At 40.4% G+C, this 18,263-nt stretch overlaps 2 protein-coding genes across 2 annotated transcripts in view; both read right to left on the bottom strand.

The window, feature by feature from the left end:
- LOC144103429 (brain-specific serine protease 4-like) overlaps positions 1-15,033 on the bottom strand; it is a 35,675-nt gene extending 20,642 nt beyond the window's left edge. Inside the window, exons 1-4 of the mRNA XM_077636149.1 lie at positions 14,787-15,033; positions 13,967-13,994; positions 4,655-4,728; positions 817-932 (exon numbers count right to left, since the gene is read on the bottom strand). Coding sequence (XP_077492275.1) covers positions 817-932; positions 4,655-4,728; positions 13,967-13,994; positions 14,787-14,858 — 290 coding nt within the window. The 5' untranslated portion in view covers positions 14,859-15,033. The remainder of the gene's footprint in view (positions 1-816; positions 933-4,654; positions 4,729-13,966; positions 13,995-14,786) is intronic.
- Positions 15,034-17,776: 2,743 nt separating this feature from the next.
- LOC144104478 (venom peptide isomerase heavy chain-like) overlaps positions 17,777-18,263 on the bottom strand; it is a 37,629-nt gene continuing 37,142 nt past the window's right edge. Inside the window, exon 7 of the mRNA XM_077637519.1 lies at positions 17,777-18,221. Within this exon, the coding sequence (XP_077493645.1) occupies positions 17,880-18,221 (342 nt within the window). The 3' untranslated portion in view covers positions 17,777-17,879. The remainder of the gene's footprint in view (positions 18,222-18,263) is intronic.

The raw sequence follows: 18,263 nt of genomic DNA, 5'->3' as shown, positions 1-18,263 counted from the left end.
GAAACTCATTACATACGCAAACGTATGAAGCTTGGCCTGATGTATTACTATATCAGTTTCTTCTTTGCTTTATATCCTAATGAAGCAAGTTTCGCAAAAAACACTGCCAAACAGAAAATGATGAGAAAGAGCTGTCTGAGATCCTAGAAGTTTTTCATTTTCGGCCTTTGACACTCATGTATCAAATAAAAGAAGTTTTTATGACTAGCGCATATTTCCGTTTAAGCCATATAATTGCGGAAACTGTGGGGCTTGTTCAGAACGAAGATGATAATTAGTATTTTGGCTGTGCTTAATGCTGTAGAGATATATTTATGTTATGGCATTTAATACAAGGATAATGACAGATAAAAATTAATTTGGTGCTAAATGATGCAAAGCACTCAGAACTACGAGGACAATCAAAGCTGTGCACAGATTGTACCTAATACCAAGAATTTAATAAGTAAGGAGACGTCAATTATCATTTCCACATTGTGAGGCGTTTGCTTACGTGCTCTGGTTTCCTGTTTCCTCTTTATTGGTTCTTTTCCATCTCTGAACACCTCAACAGATTTCTGAAATCATGCAACTTTTGTTTTATGCAACTACACGCGTTTTATATGAGACATGACAAAAGCTTTGGCTAAAATAGACGTGCAGAGCTCGATAGAATAAGTAGTTGTTCACTTTGACCGCTACTCTAATGACGTGCAGTAGTTACTTTTATATCAGTTCTTGCTCTTTCTAACTCATTCTTGTTTTTATGTTACCAGATTTTTCTCCTGCTAACTCTACTGAACGCCATGCGTTTCAAGAAAGCCGATGAGGACTTACTTTCTGGTGACACAGCGGGCAGCGGTGAGCACAAACCTCGAAGTTATCAATGTGCCGCCGCAGTAAACGTTGTGTGTACGGTTCGATGTCACAACATACATAGAGATCACACTCACCTGTTTAAATTGATAGAGTTAGTGATGCACCCATTGTGAAGCGAATGAGCGCATCTAGGAATAGAACATCATCTACAGCGGCAGGTTATGAAACATCTGAAGGCTTGTGCTTAGGAACCTTCAGGGCAGTTTCTGAAATCTCCATTTATAACGGGGCTGCAGATGGGGATGTTCAACTCTTAATTTACTCTCCAAAACAGCAAAACCAGCCCGAAGACTTATGTCACTGCATTCGAGGAGATCGGCAGGGATTCCTTGGGACTGTGCTGCCTACAGTGCACGATAAATGAACTGGCGTTGTAGGGGCAGCTCAGTTATACGGAGGGACTCCCACGCACTTACGGTAGTTCTATTGTATTGTCAGCTTTGAGTTATGCACATGACCACAACATGATCAGAAATGTGGCCGGTTGTGAGCAGTGCTAGCACGTAGGTGCATAAGACTAGGAGAACGTCCGCTATATAGACGTGGGTTTTGAAGGTTCCTATTTGCATTTTGCCCCAATGGACGGCTTCGCGCCGAGAGAGGTCCTGGTGTGCTGTGGGAGTATAGCGACCGCTCCAGTCGGTAATGCTGGATGAAGACCATGTACTTAACAAGTAGCGTGCGAGGGTCTTTGGGTGTGTGAGAACGGGGGGCGGGCTGACGAGAGCGCTCCGCCCGGTAGTTGAGTTCTAGGGCTTAAGGATGCGCATGTGCGTTCCTGCTGAACGCCTCATGGACTGGGGCCCATGTGGAAACACTAGATGCAGACCGTAAGGGGTGAGATCGGAAGATAGTGTGTTCCTGCCGGTAAATGCCACCTGCATCGAAGTTACGAATGGCTTCTTAGGAGTCGATAACGACTAGTTTGGTGGAGGGGCGGTCAGAGCTGGCTCTATGACAACCTCTTAAGCGGTGGTAACAGTTGTAGCGATGAGGATGCTGCAGGCATTGTGCCCGTTTCGCTGCGGTGACAATACGACCGTACCTGAAGCGAGGCGAATTGAATGGTGGGAGGAATCTGTATAGGTAACAATCGGTCCAACCTGCGAAACGTTTCTCGAGTTTCGTGTGGCTCTGCGCTCGGCTTGATGCTCTTTATTAGTACGCTTTAGAAGTGGAAATATATGAAGACTGAGTCTCTGTTGAGGCCAGGAAATATTCCTGTAGTTTTATGAGAAAAAGGGGTTTGCGTTTCTTTATGTTACCATAACTGCACATGTGAGGCGAAAGAAAAAAAGAAACACTGCGTCTACTTGCACCTGCAGAACAACAGCACTTGAGTTTCCAGAAAGGGCATGTAAGAGAAAGGACCTGACAGAAATCAATGACAAAAATGACAATTTGCCTCGAGAATTGAAAAATGGCCCTTGAGAACACAAAAAATATGAAAAGAAGTGCCTAAAAAAAGGTATGTTTAGAGATAAAAACTCAAGATGGGCTAAGAGTGAGACCTAAAACATGACCACGGCTAGAGACGTGTCTTCGTCTGCAGAGCTAGTGTTTAATCCGAAACATTTAGGACATCGTACTGCAAAATCTCCCGGTTTCTCCGTACCAAAACTTGCAAATTTGTGTAATGGGTGATGGCATCATCAGAGTCAAGTCAACCCACCAGAAGGAACCAGAGAGCATCGATCCTTTTTTAAATTCTTTTTAACTCCAAAGCTTAGCGCTTTTCAGAGAACCTTTAGATTTAAAATTCAAAATATTTCACACTTTGTAATCTACAAAAAAGTGGCACATCGCCCGCCAACAAAATATGGCACTTCACCCATCTGTAAAACTTAGCTGTTGGCCCACCCCCACAATTTTGCAGTTAGCCCATGTGAAAAATTTCGGACTTGGCTCATCTGTAAAACATTTCTGGCTTAGTGCACCGCCAAAATTTGGCACTTGGCCCACCTCCTAAAATTTCGGTGTTGTTCCGACGTTAAAATTTTGGCAGTTGTGTCACCTGATATGGCATGGCACTGTGGGTGGATTTGTAGTTTTGGCACGAAAAGGTGGCATCGTGTGAAAAGCAGGAGTATATCTTTTTAACTGGTTTTGGAGAGAAGCGGTTGCATGATGTGAAAATAGCAGTGAAGTTTGGTTTCAAGCAGTTCTTTACAGTAAGCAATGGTATAGGTGCGGCCTTGGGGCGCCCGGCGTCTGTCAGCCGGGAGCTCGCTGTACGTCGGTGTGTCTCTGAAGGGTTGTTGCTTTTTGTATCGACATAAAACAGCGAAGACAAAGGGCACGAAATTTAATCGTAGGATTGACAACGAAATTACCAAGTAGACGGCAGAAATGAGGACCTAATTGCTACCGCATTTTACACACTAAAGGATCGCTATGAAGTCCCACAGTTTTGTGACTCGTAGATTATGCAGCATCTATCCTAGCTTTATGCCTCAACTGCATAAATAAAATTGCTGCACACTGAGGGCTGTACACTAAGGAATGCCGGCAAAGGCAATATAAATCTGACGTCTAATGCCCTCGCCTTAGACACACGTGCGAGAGTGCAGTTAGTGATTGTGTTATTTTCTCTTTAACTAGCCAAGCAAAACGCCGCTAAAATTTAACACTTCAATTTCTGAATGTCGCTGTAGTTACGACAACGGTAAACTATACTCTAGGCGACCATTCGCAGTGGTTTATTGTGTTTTGTACAGAGCTCCTCAGATGGCGGGTTGTAATTCCTATCACGGGGGAAGTATGTCAATGTAGTCGACACCAACGTTAACTTCGTGCTGTGCAACGTTAGCGTAGTTTAACTAACCCGTGTGGCCTTAGTTATTCTGAAGCCTTTCACTACTGTGCCCTCATATTTATGTGTTGATTAGCAATGCTATACTCCAGATCTGATAGCTAAATTGTATTTCCAAACATGTACGCTCAATATAACTTGCTATCCAGGCCAGCTGACAACACACTGCTACTTTATTGGCCCCATTTTAATCACCATTTTGTGCTGATCTCTCCGGACACAATGCACATAATACAACCAAAGACTCCCTTTGTCGAACAGGAAATTTATGAAAAAATGGCCCTCCAGTGTTCTCGATTAATAATTTGGAACTGGAAAAACCTAGCGGGCAATTTCACTTCTTGTGAAGCTTTAAACTATTAAAAGCTTCTTTTGACCTCAAAAGAGTACTGTTTAGTTAAAACTCTGAGCAAAAAAGCAACCAATTTTTAAAATGTATATCTAAAGACTTGTTAAATATACGCATTACTCAAAGAAGTTTGATTCTCCATTCGTTTTCCTGTAAGCTTAACTTGTAGCTCTGAAATCTTCCCTCTTTTAACGTTATGCCAGCAGCGCAAATCTGTAATGCCGAAATCCAGAATCTATGTCCGAGTATCAGAATTAAAATATTAGCCATTTTGAGATTTGCGGCCAGTTAAACTGATGTGAAAGCATACCATGGAGTACCTGTTACCCTCCAAGACAAATGAACATTGAAGATGGGATGTAATCTCGCCCATTACAGAAAAACAAAGTTACACTATGGAAATTTTATTTACATTGAAAAAAAAGTGTTCATTTTTCGGCAACCTACCGGGAGCAAATATGTACAAATTATTTAAATAAAATTTTATGTTTGCATCACGGCGGTTACATGGAAATCAGTTTCCCGCTGTCGTATAATTGATGTACCATATTTTATACTTTTCGCTTGGAGACGACTGCAGTGCCCAACTGCACGAAGTTATCCGGTCTGAAGAAAGAAAGTCAAGATGACGTTACCATCCAGGGCTGTTCTTCCCTTTGCACATCCTTCCCAAAAAGAATCCGTGCACTGGCACTCAGCTTGCCACAATCTGAAAGCAATCCATTTCACAGAGAGCAGTCAAAGCCGTAATAGTGCACAGAGAAGACTTGGAGGCGGCTATTGCATAAGAAGATGAAGTGTTTCATACGCTTCAACCATAACTATAGGTCTGTAAGCCAGCTGGAAGTAAGATATAATAATATAATTTGTAGTAAGAGTAATGATATTTTATTGCCTGAATCCTGGTTACATTTTGTGGAGGTCTAGGCCTGGCAAATCGGGTTAAGCATCATAGAGAAAACCACCAGGAAAACATAATTTTACGATCAACTCGAAAACCCAAAATTCAGAAAATTATCAGTAAATTCTTCACGTCAGTGCGATGAAAAGAAATTAAGAAAAATACAGAAAACGAGAAAAGCAATGGACGAGAACTACGCGTTAATTGAACGTGAAAAAAAAAATGACTGAGCACTATATTACAGAGGGCAAAAGAGCACACAAAATGGACATTAGATAATCAATACTCACACAAAATTTAATTCGTGTAATAATTTAGGTCCAGAGAAAGGAAGGCAATGTTCATAATTGCTCAGAATGTATACCATGATAAAAGTCGCAGAACAGGGGTAATACAACGCAGAGGAAAAACTTTCAAAATGACCGTAGCAACGTTTAAATCTTACGCTTATTGTTTGCTGCGAATATCTGTTCAGAAGTATTGAAAATTTCAGCCAAATAGGCAGACATTTCCGCTTGACTGTAGTTGGTTATGCTGGACACTATGATAGTCTTATGCGTTGCTTAGTACGTTGGGACCCGAGTACCTCGTTTTGAAGTCCCCAGTCCAAGATGTCTAAATAATATTGTGAGCTGTAAAAGTTTTTCAAAAGACGGAAAATGAAAGAACCTCTATAAAACCTCACCAACAATTGTAGAAGAAGTGTAACGAGTGTCCTTTCAATATGTGTTGTATTAATTAGCTTTGTCCTTCAAACAAGCAGATAAGGGTGCAGAAAACGCAATTGCATATTGCAGTAAATTAAGAGCAACATTTGCCCGAAATTTTCTTTAAATTCAATGTAGGTAATCCTTTTACTGCAAATAAAATCGCCTCTATTCTCTATTGTCGGCCCAAAAAATAGGCTGAAGATAATATTAGGTCTAATCTTTGTCAAAGATTGCATCCAGGTTGCATTTCATCTATATATTCAATTGGACTGCATTGTCACAAGAAACAAAAACTGCTGTGAGAGAATAAAGGTTCATATATTTAAGCATATACTATATATATTTCAGCATACATTTTCTGGCAAAACTGAATAAAATGATATCGGACAAGCGGATGAGGTGCACAGAAACGGATCAGAACAATTTTGAAAATTATTGTACTAAGAGTAATGTGGACAACAGTGGGCATATTTGTCCCTTTTACACTTGAGGGGTTTTTTTTTTTTAAAATTGGCACACATTTAACCCATTCACCTGCAGAGTACTCCTCACTGAGTTAGTTTATTCTAAAGACTTCATGAACTGGTTGGTTTGTTGTTGAACTTGCTCGCACTGCTCCCGTCGGGGACAAACAAGGGCCTCTATTCTTCTGATCAACGTTCACAGTGTTAGGCTCTTAGCTGAGAGCCGACCTCTACCGGAAATGCCAACTATGTTTAGCAATGTTTTTCACCCGCCATGTTAATTTTGAAGGTCTTCTTGCTGCTGGCGGTTCTCAATATTTAGCTGTTGATTCCGCGCCAAATAAGAAGCTGTACATCAGGTATTTGAGAATTAGCACTAAATATTCCGTTGTTAAGCATTCAAATATTTTCAGGAAGAGAAAAAAAAGTTATTTCCGTTCGTTACTTTTTATCTCTAATGCTCGGAACAAGTGCGCTATGTGGTTTAAATTTTTTCCTCTCCATGCAGAGAAAAGGAATCGCTGACCGAGAATTTTGATTTTTTTTTTGCGAGATAGAATATAGCCAAAAACCTGCAACCCGCGCGAAAAATAGAAAGAAGTTTAGTAGTCTAGATTCGCTTCCACATCTAGTAGGCGCAGTTTAGAACATTTAACAACGTATTGAATCCTAAGATAGGTTTGAGCACACCATAAGTACGACTGCTGAGTCCGATTGCGTCTTACAAGCCCTCGACATCTTTGCTCTCTTACAAGCCCTTCAGGGCTTGCAAAAGAGCCAAGAAACATGTTTGTAAGTCTCGATTCGATACCTCATCCAATAGACGCGGATGAAATATTTTTAAAATACAGAAACCTGAGATAGGTGAGAGTACAGCATAAGTTGGACTGCTGCGTCCCACTGCATTTTGCGAGCCCTTTTGGATAGGGAACAAAGTGGGACATATGCATTTCATGATTTTAGAACGGGTTAATGCAGTCTTTCAGGGATTTTAAAAGCATATAATTTTAGCCTTATGTGTGTTTCAGTCAAGTGTCCATCGTCAGATTATTCCACTGCCAAGCATGCGTTCGCTTGCATTGAAGTTACTTCAGTCTTGTTGCATATATATTCAATAAAATCATGTTAGCGTATTGAAAGATCCCGAATTTTGTGGCAGTTGCGGGAAAGTCGCAAGTATATGATATCAGAAGAACAGAAGAGAGTACCGCACCCTTCCTAAAAACCTCAATTTTTGCACAATTTTTTTCGTATTTCTACCTGGTTGCGTATATCCAGTAATTTTTCCCACCACAACAGTTATTTTATATTTTTGCCTCAAAATTCGAGCAAATAATGTTTCTGAAGTTATTTGCCTTAACTAACAATACTAAAAGCCTTCGATAAATTAGAAATAAGGCAATGCTATGCAGGTTTTCATCTAAAGAAATAAAAATGGTCATTCTCCAAATCTTTCTAAATATCATTAAGCCCATGTTGTGAAAAAGAAATACATACACATAGAAAGTAGCAAAAAACTCTCTACAACAGAAGTCAAATATTTTACAATGCATTTTTCTGATATTCGTCTTGTAATAAACAAGACAGAAAATGGCCTATAATTTCCAATGTCGTATTGCGACCAATTGGAAAAAGTTGCATCAGGATTACAATTTTTAGGAAGACCACTCTCTGCATAGATTTCAAAATTTCCTTGAAACAGGGACCCATAAAATCTGCCTATTACGACTGGTTTGTTACACCAAAACGAGAAAATATTACATAGTGGCTATTTTTGGCAAGCTTGAAGGAAGGTATAATTTTCCTTGAGCGTCTTTAAAACTTCAACAATTTGTTGATGCTGACAGGGTCGTGTCTTCCTCTCGTGTAATGTTCTTACTGAATACATTTATTAATGAACTCAGGCCGTTCCGAAAGTAGGTAAATAAAAGTAAGTGTCCAGCTGGTTTTTTTCGAAGATGTCTAAATAATGCCCTTCTTTTGGAAAGTGGTAACAGGACAGTCCTTAAACTGTTACTGAAAATACCTGCCCTTCTGAAAACGATGCAGAGCAACTAACCTATTCCTGACAATTGTGTAACCTGTGTGAATGTCAGAGACCTTCGGAAATGCTTCCAGAGCTCCCGCGAAAACAATCTGCTAGTAATAGCACTAACCATCACATTAGATAGCTAAATGTGAGCTCGCTTTTGGTTCATGAAGAGTAGACGCGTATAGCGCATCTAGAACTTCTTAGTCAGGTCGCTGAACTACTTGTAAACCTTGCAACCACAGGTTTAATTTGTGACGGAGTCCAGTTTACAGGGGTCGAAAGGGGAAGTCTTGCATCTATTCGGCTGCTTTACTTTTTTGCCGGCAGCGGTTATTAGCTGCGCTAAATTTCAGCAACTTCAGCATATTGTAATTATCTCCCAGGCTGTGCATGATAAATCAAGAAGGTAACTGACGATTCGATGCCCGAATAACTATATGGCTGAGACTAAAGCAAGGTGGTATTCTGATCACAATGTCTTCACATGGTGAGTATAAATGTGCACTGAAGTAGTAAAAAGCAAGAATAATTACATAATATTAATAACGGTTATAAAGCTGGTAATATTAAGAAACCAATTGTTATTTATTCAATTAGCAAAGATCTATGAATCGAGGGCGCTCCAAATTCACAAGCGGGTTTTAGGGCGACGACAGGCAGAAAGAATGGCGTAATTGTGCACAACTAATGTGTTGTGATGCTTGCAAAAGCAAAGCATGACACAAATAAAAACACACGAGCATAAGAATATTTCTGCTAATGTGATATAAAACGCACCTCTCTCAGTTTACTTCAAGCAAACGCTTCATAGGAAAATTCATTAAATATGAACGGTATGCAAAAGAATCTCGTACCTAATAATGCAGAATATGTGTGCACCAATCTCTGAGTGTAACGAGGTGTATTCTTCTGATCTAAAAGAGGCCTTGCTGTTCGATTTTGAGTTCATTCCTCCAGAAATTTTTCCGCGCATCAGCTTTTTACATAAAGTGTTGAATGAAGCTAATGTCGTCCTTTTAAAAGCAATTTGAAAGGTGATAACTTGGGTAGCAAATATCACTTTTTGCTATGTTTAGTAATATAAAATAATTTTATTTTTTTCGTGTGGTACAACATTTAAATTTGACCCGCTCTATATCTGAGCGCACTGAATTCATCTTGCCACCTGACAAGGGTAAAATGTTTTTGCACTACAAAGGTGGCATGCAACACTGAAATCTTTTGATAATTATTCTCTCAAGAGTGTTCCAAGATAACTCATAAATACTATGAATGCCAAGATATTTTTCACAAAAAGGACGCATCTCCATGAGTCAGACACCCGATTTACACGGAAAGAGAATGCAGAAGTAAGGCAGCGCGTACAATCTTGCGATGGTTTCCGAAGCAAATAAGATGTATTTTTGAAACAGTCAATTCAATTATATTTGGGTATTTCCAGTCAAAAAGCCGTGGTGAATTCGATTGAAGATATAATGGCAAACGGAGTTGTTTATATGCGTAGATGCCAGCAACGTATCATCAGCATGTTCACAACATTATTTCACCACCACAGAACAGAGGGTATTCATGTATTAAGGTTAATTTTTCTAACATTTACAGCGTTGTATTGTAAAAACTGCGAGATACTTTTCGGCGCGACCTCTAGAGCTTGAGTGTACAGTGAATAATCAAGCGACTAATCAAAGAAAAATAAAAATAAACTTATATTTTTATTTCAGAGGGAAGGTCAGAATTGAGAACCTATGCTCGTCCGATTCAACGCTGAGCCCTGTTAACTGAATCAGCAAAGTAGTTCGCAATATCGAATGCGGAAATAAGCATTTTAAAGGTCGTTGAGCTCGGATCTCTGCATTTCACTTATAAAGTTGCATCCCTAGCACTTCCTATGCATGAAATACAGGCAAAACTCGTGTATTTCAAGATGCAGAAGAAGTTCAATTAAATTTCGGCAAAGATGGCACGCCCAGAGAGTGCATAATAAAATTTTACAATGGGGGAAAGCCAGCTCAAGAACTATGAATGTGTATTTTTGATGTTTGATATTTCGAGAGACATTCCCAATTAAGAAAATTAAAAACTGGGCAAACTGCGATGTTTACAGCCATCAGTTTCGCTGTAGAACCGTGCCCTCTGTAAAAAGAAAAGTTTATTATTTTTTAGGGCTGTAAATTCGTCTATGTTTTGATGCATATGAGGTAAATAATGCCCGCCAGGCTTTACAATCGAGCGTGATGAACCGCACCGAAATCTCTCATCGTTTTTACAATAAAAACCAGGTTACGTTAAAAAATCATCCAGTTCAAAAAGATCAATAAAAAAATTTTCTTCTTGTGAGACTCATCATTACAACTGCAGATGAACATTTCAATCTGTGAGCGTTGGATAAGTAATTTTCTAATAAGTAAAACAATCACCTAACAAATTCATTGCAGGAGAGCCTGTTGCATAATTTGCCTGATTGCATAATATGACTGTTGCATAGTATGCCTGATACTACAGACACTATGATCAGTTAATCATAGTTAGAAAGCCGAAGAAGGCATGTTGGGTGTTCTGGAGATCCCAGACACGTTCCCAGAGTGAATCCTTTCTTTCTCATATCATTCCTTTTGTTTGCCTAGATGCACAGTGAACTACAATAGAATGTTGGGGCACATAGCAATGTGCTATTGGGCAAGGAAGTACATAGGAGCTCTAATATTGCTTACGTGTTTTCTAACCAAGGTGATTTAGCTTCCAGGTTGTTAAAACAAGCCAATCCAATATGTCCTGTGGGAAGGGCTGGTAAGACGTGTGACACCCATAAAATATTAGTTCCTTCTCACTTCTTGCGGTTGCAAAGAGCTAAACATGAGTAAAAATTTTTCCCACAAGGAACGCTTAGCTGCTGTGAAGAACCACATATGTCATCACACGCAAGCTCGACCTTCTGGTTTAAAGTGAAGGTAGCTGGGCAACTGTTTACAAAGTCGGTTTTAGTATTTTGATAGACCTGCTCTGCCTTCTCGAAGTAAAAGGGCCGCATATACAGAGGCGAAATTATTGAAAACAGCCTTATTGAGTTGGAAGACCGCTTTTTTGAGCATAGCATTGTCAGCGGTGCAGTACATCAGAGTACAGTTAAGACGCGCTAACAGGAAGCTTAACTAACATTGAATAACTAAAAGAACTACTACTGTAAGGCTCATTAATTTCTAAGATGCGTGTAGCCCACCATAAGTTATATCCTGACAACTGTTTTAATATCCAAAACGCGAAAACTTGCGGCGCTGTGGCCCAAAAAATTTTGGCTATTTAGACTAGTTGCGTATATTGGAGAGGTTTCTTAGCCTGCACGCTCCTCGAAAGCGCATGTATTTTGGTGTGATGTCGCCAAAATTTGTTGGGCCGCAGCGGCGAGGGTAACCGTGCTTGATAAATTCTAAACCTGATATGGATATCACTTACGGTGGGCTAGACGTCTCTAAATAATTATGCAGCCTAACAGTGATTGCTAAAACTAACTATTCTATATTAGTGAACCAGCCTCCTGCTGAACACAGCTGCATTTTGATGGAGTACACCGCTTTTAGTGCTATGCCAAAGAAGCGCTCTTCTAACTGAAAAAGCATATTTTTAAAAATTGTGTAACACCTTAGGTGAAACCCCCTGTTTATAAGCAATGCTTCCGAGTTTTGCTCAGGGTGCCGAGTAAAGCCTCACACACTCTAGACTGGAATACCTGTTTAAGAGACTAAAATAGTGAATACACAGTCATCTATTGATACAAGTATTGCCGGCAGGTTATGCTCGTCAACACTGGGCTATATTTTATAAATTAAACACTAAATATTTATCGCTTACAACAGGAGCACATTTCACCTTCAAAACCGGCGTAGTGCGAGCAGTCTACTAAAATATTAAATGAGGTTTAAATCTTTTATAATCGCTAATTTCAAGAGCCCTGATGGCGCATTTATGAGCCCCTTTTTATTGGATACTGCATGAAGGTACAACGATTTGAGGTAGTAGTGTGCCCCGGGTGCCAACAATAAAACATTTCGCGTATTTAGTGATAAAAATCTACCCAGCTACACGTGTGTGTACCCTGCCCCTAAAAGGAAGTGTGCTAGATGACTGCTTAGTTCCTAAATTAATTTAACATTTTGTTTCATTAATTGTTTTATTTTTTACGAGGTACAAAGACGGTCTCGTCAACTTATTTGAATGTTTTTCAAAAAATGCTTGGTCTATGGTTCTTAGTTTTAGCCCCATGGTTGCACTTTGAGTTTCTTTAAAAAAAAATGATATATTTTTTCTTGCTTTGAAGCATGCTGCCGCAAAACTTGGCACTGCTTTATTTATATGAAACCTCTTACAGTTTCTCGCCAAATGTATTTCGCCGAAATAATCTAGTACAACTTGTCATTTCCGAACGGCATGCCATATTCAGCCATTTTTAGAATGTTTTAGCGCAGGATTTATGATCGCACACGTTCTTATAGTCTCTAGATCGCTGCGGTTTTTCGTTCGGAATGATCATTGGATCGAACGTGAGAGCACAGCACAAGTGAAGTACTCGAAAGTACCTTCACTGCAATAATAAGCAGTGTCTGGCGTGGAAACTTAAGCAACCCGAAATGCAAAACACGCTTATTCAAACGTACATATACTATGTCAAGACAACGTTTACCAACAATAACATCCCCTTTTTAAACACACAGAGGTGAAACTGTTACTTAGTGTGAAAAGTAGAACCTTCCTGCTCAATGAAAGTAGGGATGCTTTAAATCGAGCCCGAACCTTCACAAAATCCGCTTTCACGGGTTTAGAGCGGCGAATAAAACAAAATCGCTTTTGTGTGATATCTTGTACTGACAAGCTAAATTTTACTTGCCGAATTTTTATGTATTGGAGGCATCAAATTTCCACAAAATTGTCGCATTCAACCTGCTGAATACTCGTGGGAAAACATCCGCTTTTTTCTTAAGAAAACGTAGAAAGTCAGCTGCCATGCTACACAGTCTTCTTTCAGCCTTTCCAGGGCAGTACGCTAGAGTTCGATGAACGTGTTGGGCGTCAGCAGATTCTTTAAAACTCTTACTGCGCATTAAGGTGCACACCTGTGCTCCCTTTTACTTCATCCTCAAAGTGCGACCTTCTCTATATTTATAGCTATGCACGGTCCTCTTGGCAGCAAAGAGTAAAATGACAGTACCACTTCAAACGAGAAACGAAGGCTTGAGCTCAAGCCACCACAGATATACCTTCTTAAGGTAATGCAAAAACCTAATCAGCCATAAAAGCAGCAGGAGTACTCTCGCACTGTCCGTGAGTGCCTCTAGAATTCTAGAATTCTGCTTTATACACCACTTAAGTTTGAAGGTTGACTATCACACCTCTCTCATGTCATGAGACAAAATGTATTATGTGTTGAGAAGGGTTAATATAAAGCTTTTTAAGTTACATTAATATACTTCCAGTGCGATGCCGTCGGGCTACAAGCTTTTTATGAATCATTGGCTTCACCGCTATGGTCTGTAGGAGTATTCATAATTTGATCAATAGTTTTTTTTAAATCTATTTCTTTAATAAATGAAGGCAGCCTATGCAGTGGTTTGCATTGCGTAGAGTCCCTAAAATAAGCTCTTGAGCTTATAAGCTGGCGCATGCGCATAGCAAGGAATTGACGCATAAATATTCTGGTCCTGACAACATTCTTCATCTGTTTCACATATCCTTTAAACAAAACACTGAGACGATTTATTTCTTTTCAAAGAATTGACCTATAACTATAGCAAGGATGACAGCACTACAACGTATCAACATATTAATCTAAATTACATTTCAAAGCTCACCCTGGTAGTTAACTTGGTCGGAACATGCCTGAAATGAAACACGGAAACTTATGGAAATGTACTTGTTTTTGTAAGTCACAGAAAATAAACTATTATAATGTGAGAAAAGTATGAATTTTTTGCATATGAAGCAAATTCTTGGCGCGGAGATGAAATCATTACATAAATTACTACTCGTATTCACAACAAGAAAAATACAATCGTGAAAATGTTGCGAGAATAAGTTGCGGAAGGGAGACTAAAGTTCAACTTGAAACTCTAAAGATCACAGCTAACACGATCGCAAATGCACGAAATGCCTCGGCACAAAATATTTATCAGATCAAAAAGTTGAGGATTATAATATATTATCAGAAAACTACGCTAAAAGATTTAGATTACCCATTTTCAAGAAAACGTTGCGTCATTAAAATTTACACAATACCTTCGAAATTCCGGTAATGTTATTATTTACAAAATGATATTTGTTTTCCTAAATAAACTTCGAAAGTAAGCACATTATGGTTGGAGATCAGCATGTGATATTAGGAGGCAATTTGAATTTGGAAACCGGTTTGGAATTTGGAAACACACTCCCGAAGCGTGCGTTACTGAAGTCAATTGTTGATCAATGCGGGAGTTTAGTTTCTCAACGTGTTTTTGATCTCTTCTGCTGCGGAGAACGAGAAAATGTAAGTAAAGCGTGCACCTGCAGGCATTTAAACATGTGCCGTCATTAAGCTGAAGTATGAAATAAAAAAAGTCAATTTCAAAAACTTTCAGGGAATAAACACTCAAGAATGAGATGCAAACGAAAAATATCCAGCAGGTGTTGCCTTACCTGGTAAAATATGCTCACGAGCAGAAAAAACAGGCAGATATTCATGCCAGGAACATTTACTGATAGAGGCATCAAAACCTTGCTAGTCAATATTTCCGCACCTTGGACGAGAAACTACTTGGTCTTCTGACTTAGAAAGCGGCAGCATTTGTTTTGCACCAAGTTTTTATTGTGAATGGTGCTTTTAGTATCACGCTTGACCGGGCTGGAACATGGTTTTACTCTGACGAAGCCCGGCAGCTGAGTATCAAACAGCTTTCTGTTTGATCCCGCATACAAACGAAGTTCGTTAACTTACCTAGATGTCGACGCCCATAAGAGTGAAGGAAAATTGGTTTCGCATTGAGACGCCTTGTGCTCAGCCAGGCAATGTCAGAATGTGTCTCAGGCGAAAACGTTTGTGCCGGAATAAATCAATGAGGTTTCTTGGTGCCACCTCTTTGCGCAAGGATTCTGTATCGAAAGCTCAGGAGATAAAAATCAAGCCTTCCAAACCTTCCAATCAAGCCCATTATTGACCACGACGTGCTCTCATTCAACTAAGCAGATGGCTTGAGGGCTCATGAAAGCCTGTCATAAACACTTTGTCCTGTTGACTTTTAAGAAAACGGGGAGCCCGATATGACTGCTTACGACTTGGAGCATTTCGTATGATTTATTATTATGATGGGCCTTTAGGCGTTCGCAGGCGTATGCATATAACAGACTCATCGGTATTCATGCAGAGGGCGGAGGAGTAAGACGTATTCTAAAACCAAAATAACAGATAATACTTTGAGCACGCATTACAGTTGTTGACTTACCCTATACAGGCGTATATTCCGAACCGTTTATTTTTTTCTTCTTCAAATTTGTGCTTTTCAAACCTGAGGTCGGGCTAATAAGAGAGTCGCGTGAACCAAGCGCTAATATCAGAGCAGTGATAAGATTTTGAGACAGACGCTTCTAGTTGCCTTCGGTTCCTCCACAGCCCGCATGGCTTTATATAAATAAACAAGGGCGTAGAAATCTCCCGTGGCGTAAAGAGGAATAGAATGACCGTGTGGCTGTGATTGAGGCGCTATAGGCTGCTAGGCTTAATGGTAGTCACTAACCGCTCTCTCAAATTTCTGGTAGAAAGCAACGACATTGTTGCTATTGCTGACAATTGTAAGGAGTTGCCAACTTCGAGTATTCAATATTATGGCAGTTCGACCAAAAAACAGTGCAATTGTAAAGCCAAGTCATAATTTTTCAACACAGCGACGATAAAATGATTAGCTACACAAGATACGAAGAATCGCGTGAGCCCGACCCCTCCTAGCTGCTAGGAACTTCACTTTGGGGGCATCGTTTTGTGTGTCTTATTCTACGTCCTTGTTTTTTGTGCTTTTACGTTCAGCATGGTAAACCAACTCGCCCAAACTCAGCCTTTATTAAAACCAAAGCTTGTTTCAGGCGCTCCATCCTAAGGCGATAGAGACGCCCCAAATTTCGGCAAACGTTCTCGGCATCATCCTTACACCTTTGATGAACCAGCGCAAAAGAAGAACGGACAAGAAGATGGGTGATGTAGATGTAAGGGTTGTCATTTTGGTCTGGTTCATCAAAGGTACTGGAAGACCAACTAAAACAACAGTAAGTATTACTGAAGTATCATCCTTTAAGCCCTCCTCGAAAACACACGTGCAGGCATACAAAAAAGTAACGCACCACACGCGAGTTTCATTTCGCAGAAATTGCGCGTGATAGTGTAAGCACAAGGGTAGTTTTCTCCAGCGATGATGAGAGTCAAGTTTTTTTCCTCTCTTGTGAGACTGCGAATTTAGGACGTCGATTTATGCTGAATCCCAGGCTTGGCTGCTGCATCTTAGCTCAAAAACAGTGAAGCATCTCTGTGCCCTCTACTATAATTTCTTCCGTGCCACTACGGCGCCAACCATCGTACCATTCTAACCAACTAGACCTCCTCTTCCTGTCTACTAAGCTATGCTGGGCCAAGCCAAGCGCCGCAATACCATCCCTGCAGTGAGAAAAGCATCCGCAGCACTCTTAAAGGAGACCCTATACACCAGCCTTCAAGCTTACATCATTGGCTCGGTTATACCATGTACTGCCGACTAGAGTTCTCTGCGAGCTAGACGGCTGCAAAACTCGTAAGGCTATACGACGACACAGACTTCCTGGAAAACGTTCCAACGAGTCAACCAGTACACTATGAATGCGACTGCGAATCCGCAATGAAAAATGTCTGTTGGCAAGAATAAAACTTCACAGCGGGCACGCTCTTAGACAGGCTCTATAGAAAGAAGTAGTCTGCCCTTGTTTGGGGGCCGGCCCATCCTCTGCCCCCCCCCCCCCCCCCCCCTTTGGATTAACCAACGCTCGCCGTTCCTGAATACTGAGTTGTGCTTCTCTGGGCGAAGTCATGCCGGTGATAATGTCAGAAGTAACGAATAAGCGCAATAACGGACACACCACCTCCTGGTCACTTCAACGTAAAGGGCAGGGAACCTCTAGCTAAGCAGGAAATAGCTGCATATAGGGCATATGGCGCCAACTGTTCTCTCATTTATGTGATTTTCTCCGCGTAAAGAGAACATTAATTTTTTTTTCCTATGCTCAGTAGACTCCTTCCTGCTGAATCACGAGACCCTTTAGTGAGTACCGCTTACCAAACTTAGTCACAGACCAATGCAAAGTTGCATTCATTGCTAGTTTTCAAGACAATAAATGCTTTCAAACGTGTTGTGCGTGCTTTATTTGTTCAAGGTGGTCGCTAGTACTCAATAATAACGTCTGCGTTTATGCTATCTCTCTACAGAACAAAGTATTGCTAATCAGCAAAAAAAAATTTATAATGCGATTTCACATGCGAACACTGCCTACGTGGCTCCGCGTACACTCGTATTATATGCTTAATATATGCAATCATTACGAAAATCGCATACTCGAGAAAGGCTGGAGGTGATACCTTATTCCTTGCCAGCCCTCAAATGCGAGAAAGCAAATTCTGCCATGGGCTCAAATGATGCTTTAATAGAGCACATCCCGTTTGGTTGGTTCAACAATTCGTGTGGAAGCACTGAACGAAGTATAAGTACACTTTTTTGCTCATTCTGTATCTGGTGGCTCAGGGTCTTTGAAGTTGGGTAGATGACCAATGTCACCATTATGTGGTGGCGTTGGCAATTTTTGTGGCTTGTTTTGTTTCCCGGGTGGTGGGTTTGGTTGACTTTGTGCTGTGTCGTTCTTTTTCGGCTGTTTGCCCTTCCCTAGTCTGTGATATTTGCTAAAGTAGCTTAGCACCTCCTTAATCCACTCGAAGTAATAGTCCACGCGGACATGAGCGCTCGGCGAGGAAATAGACATATTGCAGCTTAACGAATAGGAGATCACACCAATTTGAGTGGCACGTCCTTTTTCTATGATGAGTACAGGTCCACCACCGTCAGCCTGCAAAGATCAGGGTAAAAAAAAGCAAATAAGTCACCTTTT

Source organism: Amblyomma americanum, chromosome 9 (genome assembly GCF_052857255.1).
Source record: "Amblyomma americanum isolate KBUSLIRL-KWMA chromosome 9, ASM5285725v1, whole genome shotgun sequence".
NCBI lineage: Eukaryota > Metazoa > Arthropoda > Arachnida > Ixodida > Ixodidae > Amblyomma > Amblyomma americanum.
The sequence above is the reverse complement of the archived record's forward strand: the minus strand, read 5'-3'. Positions and strand labels throughout refer to the sequence as shown.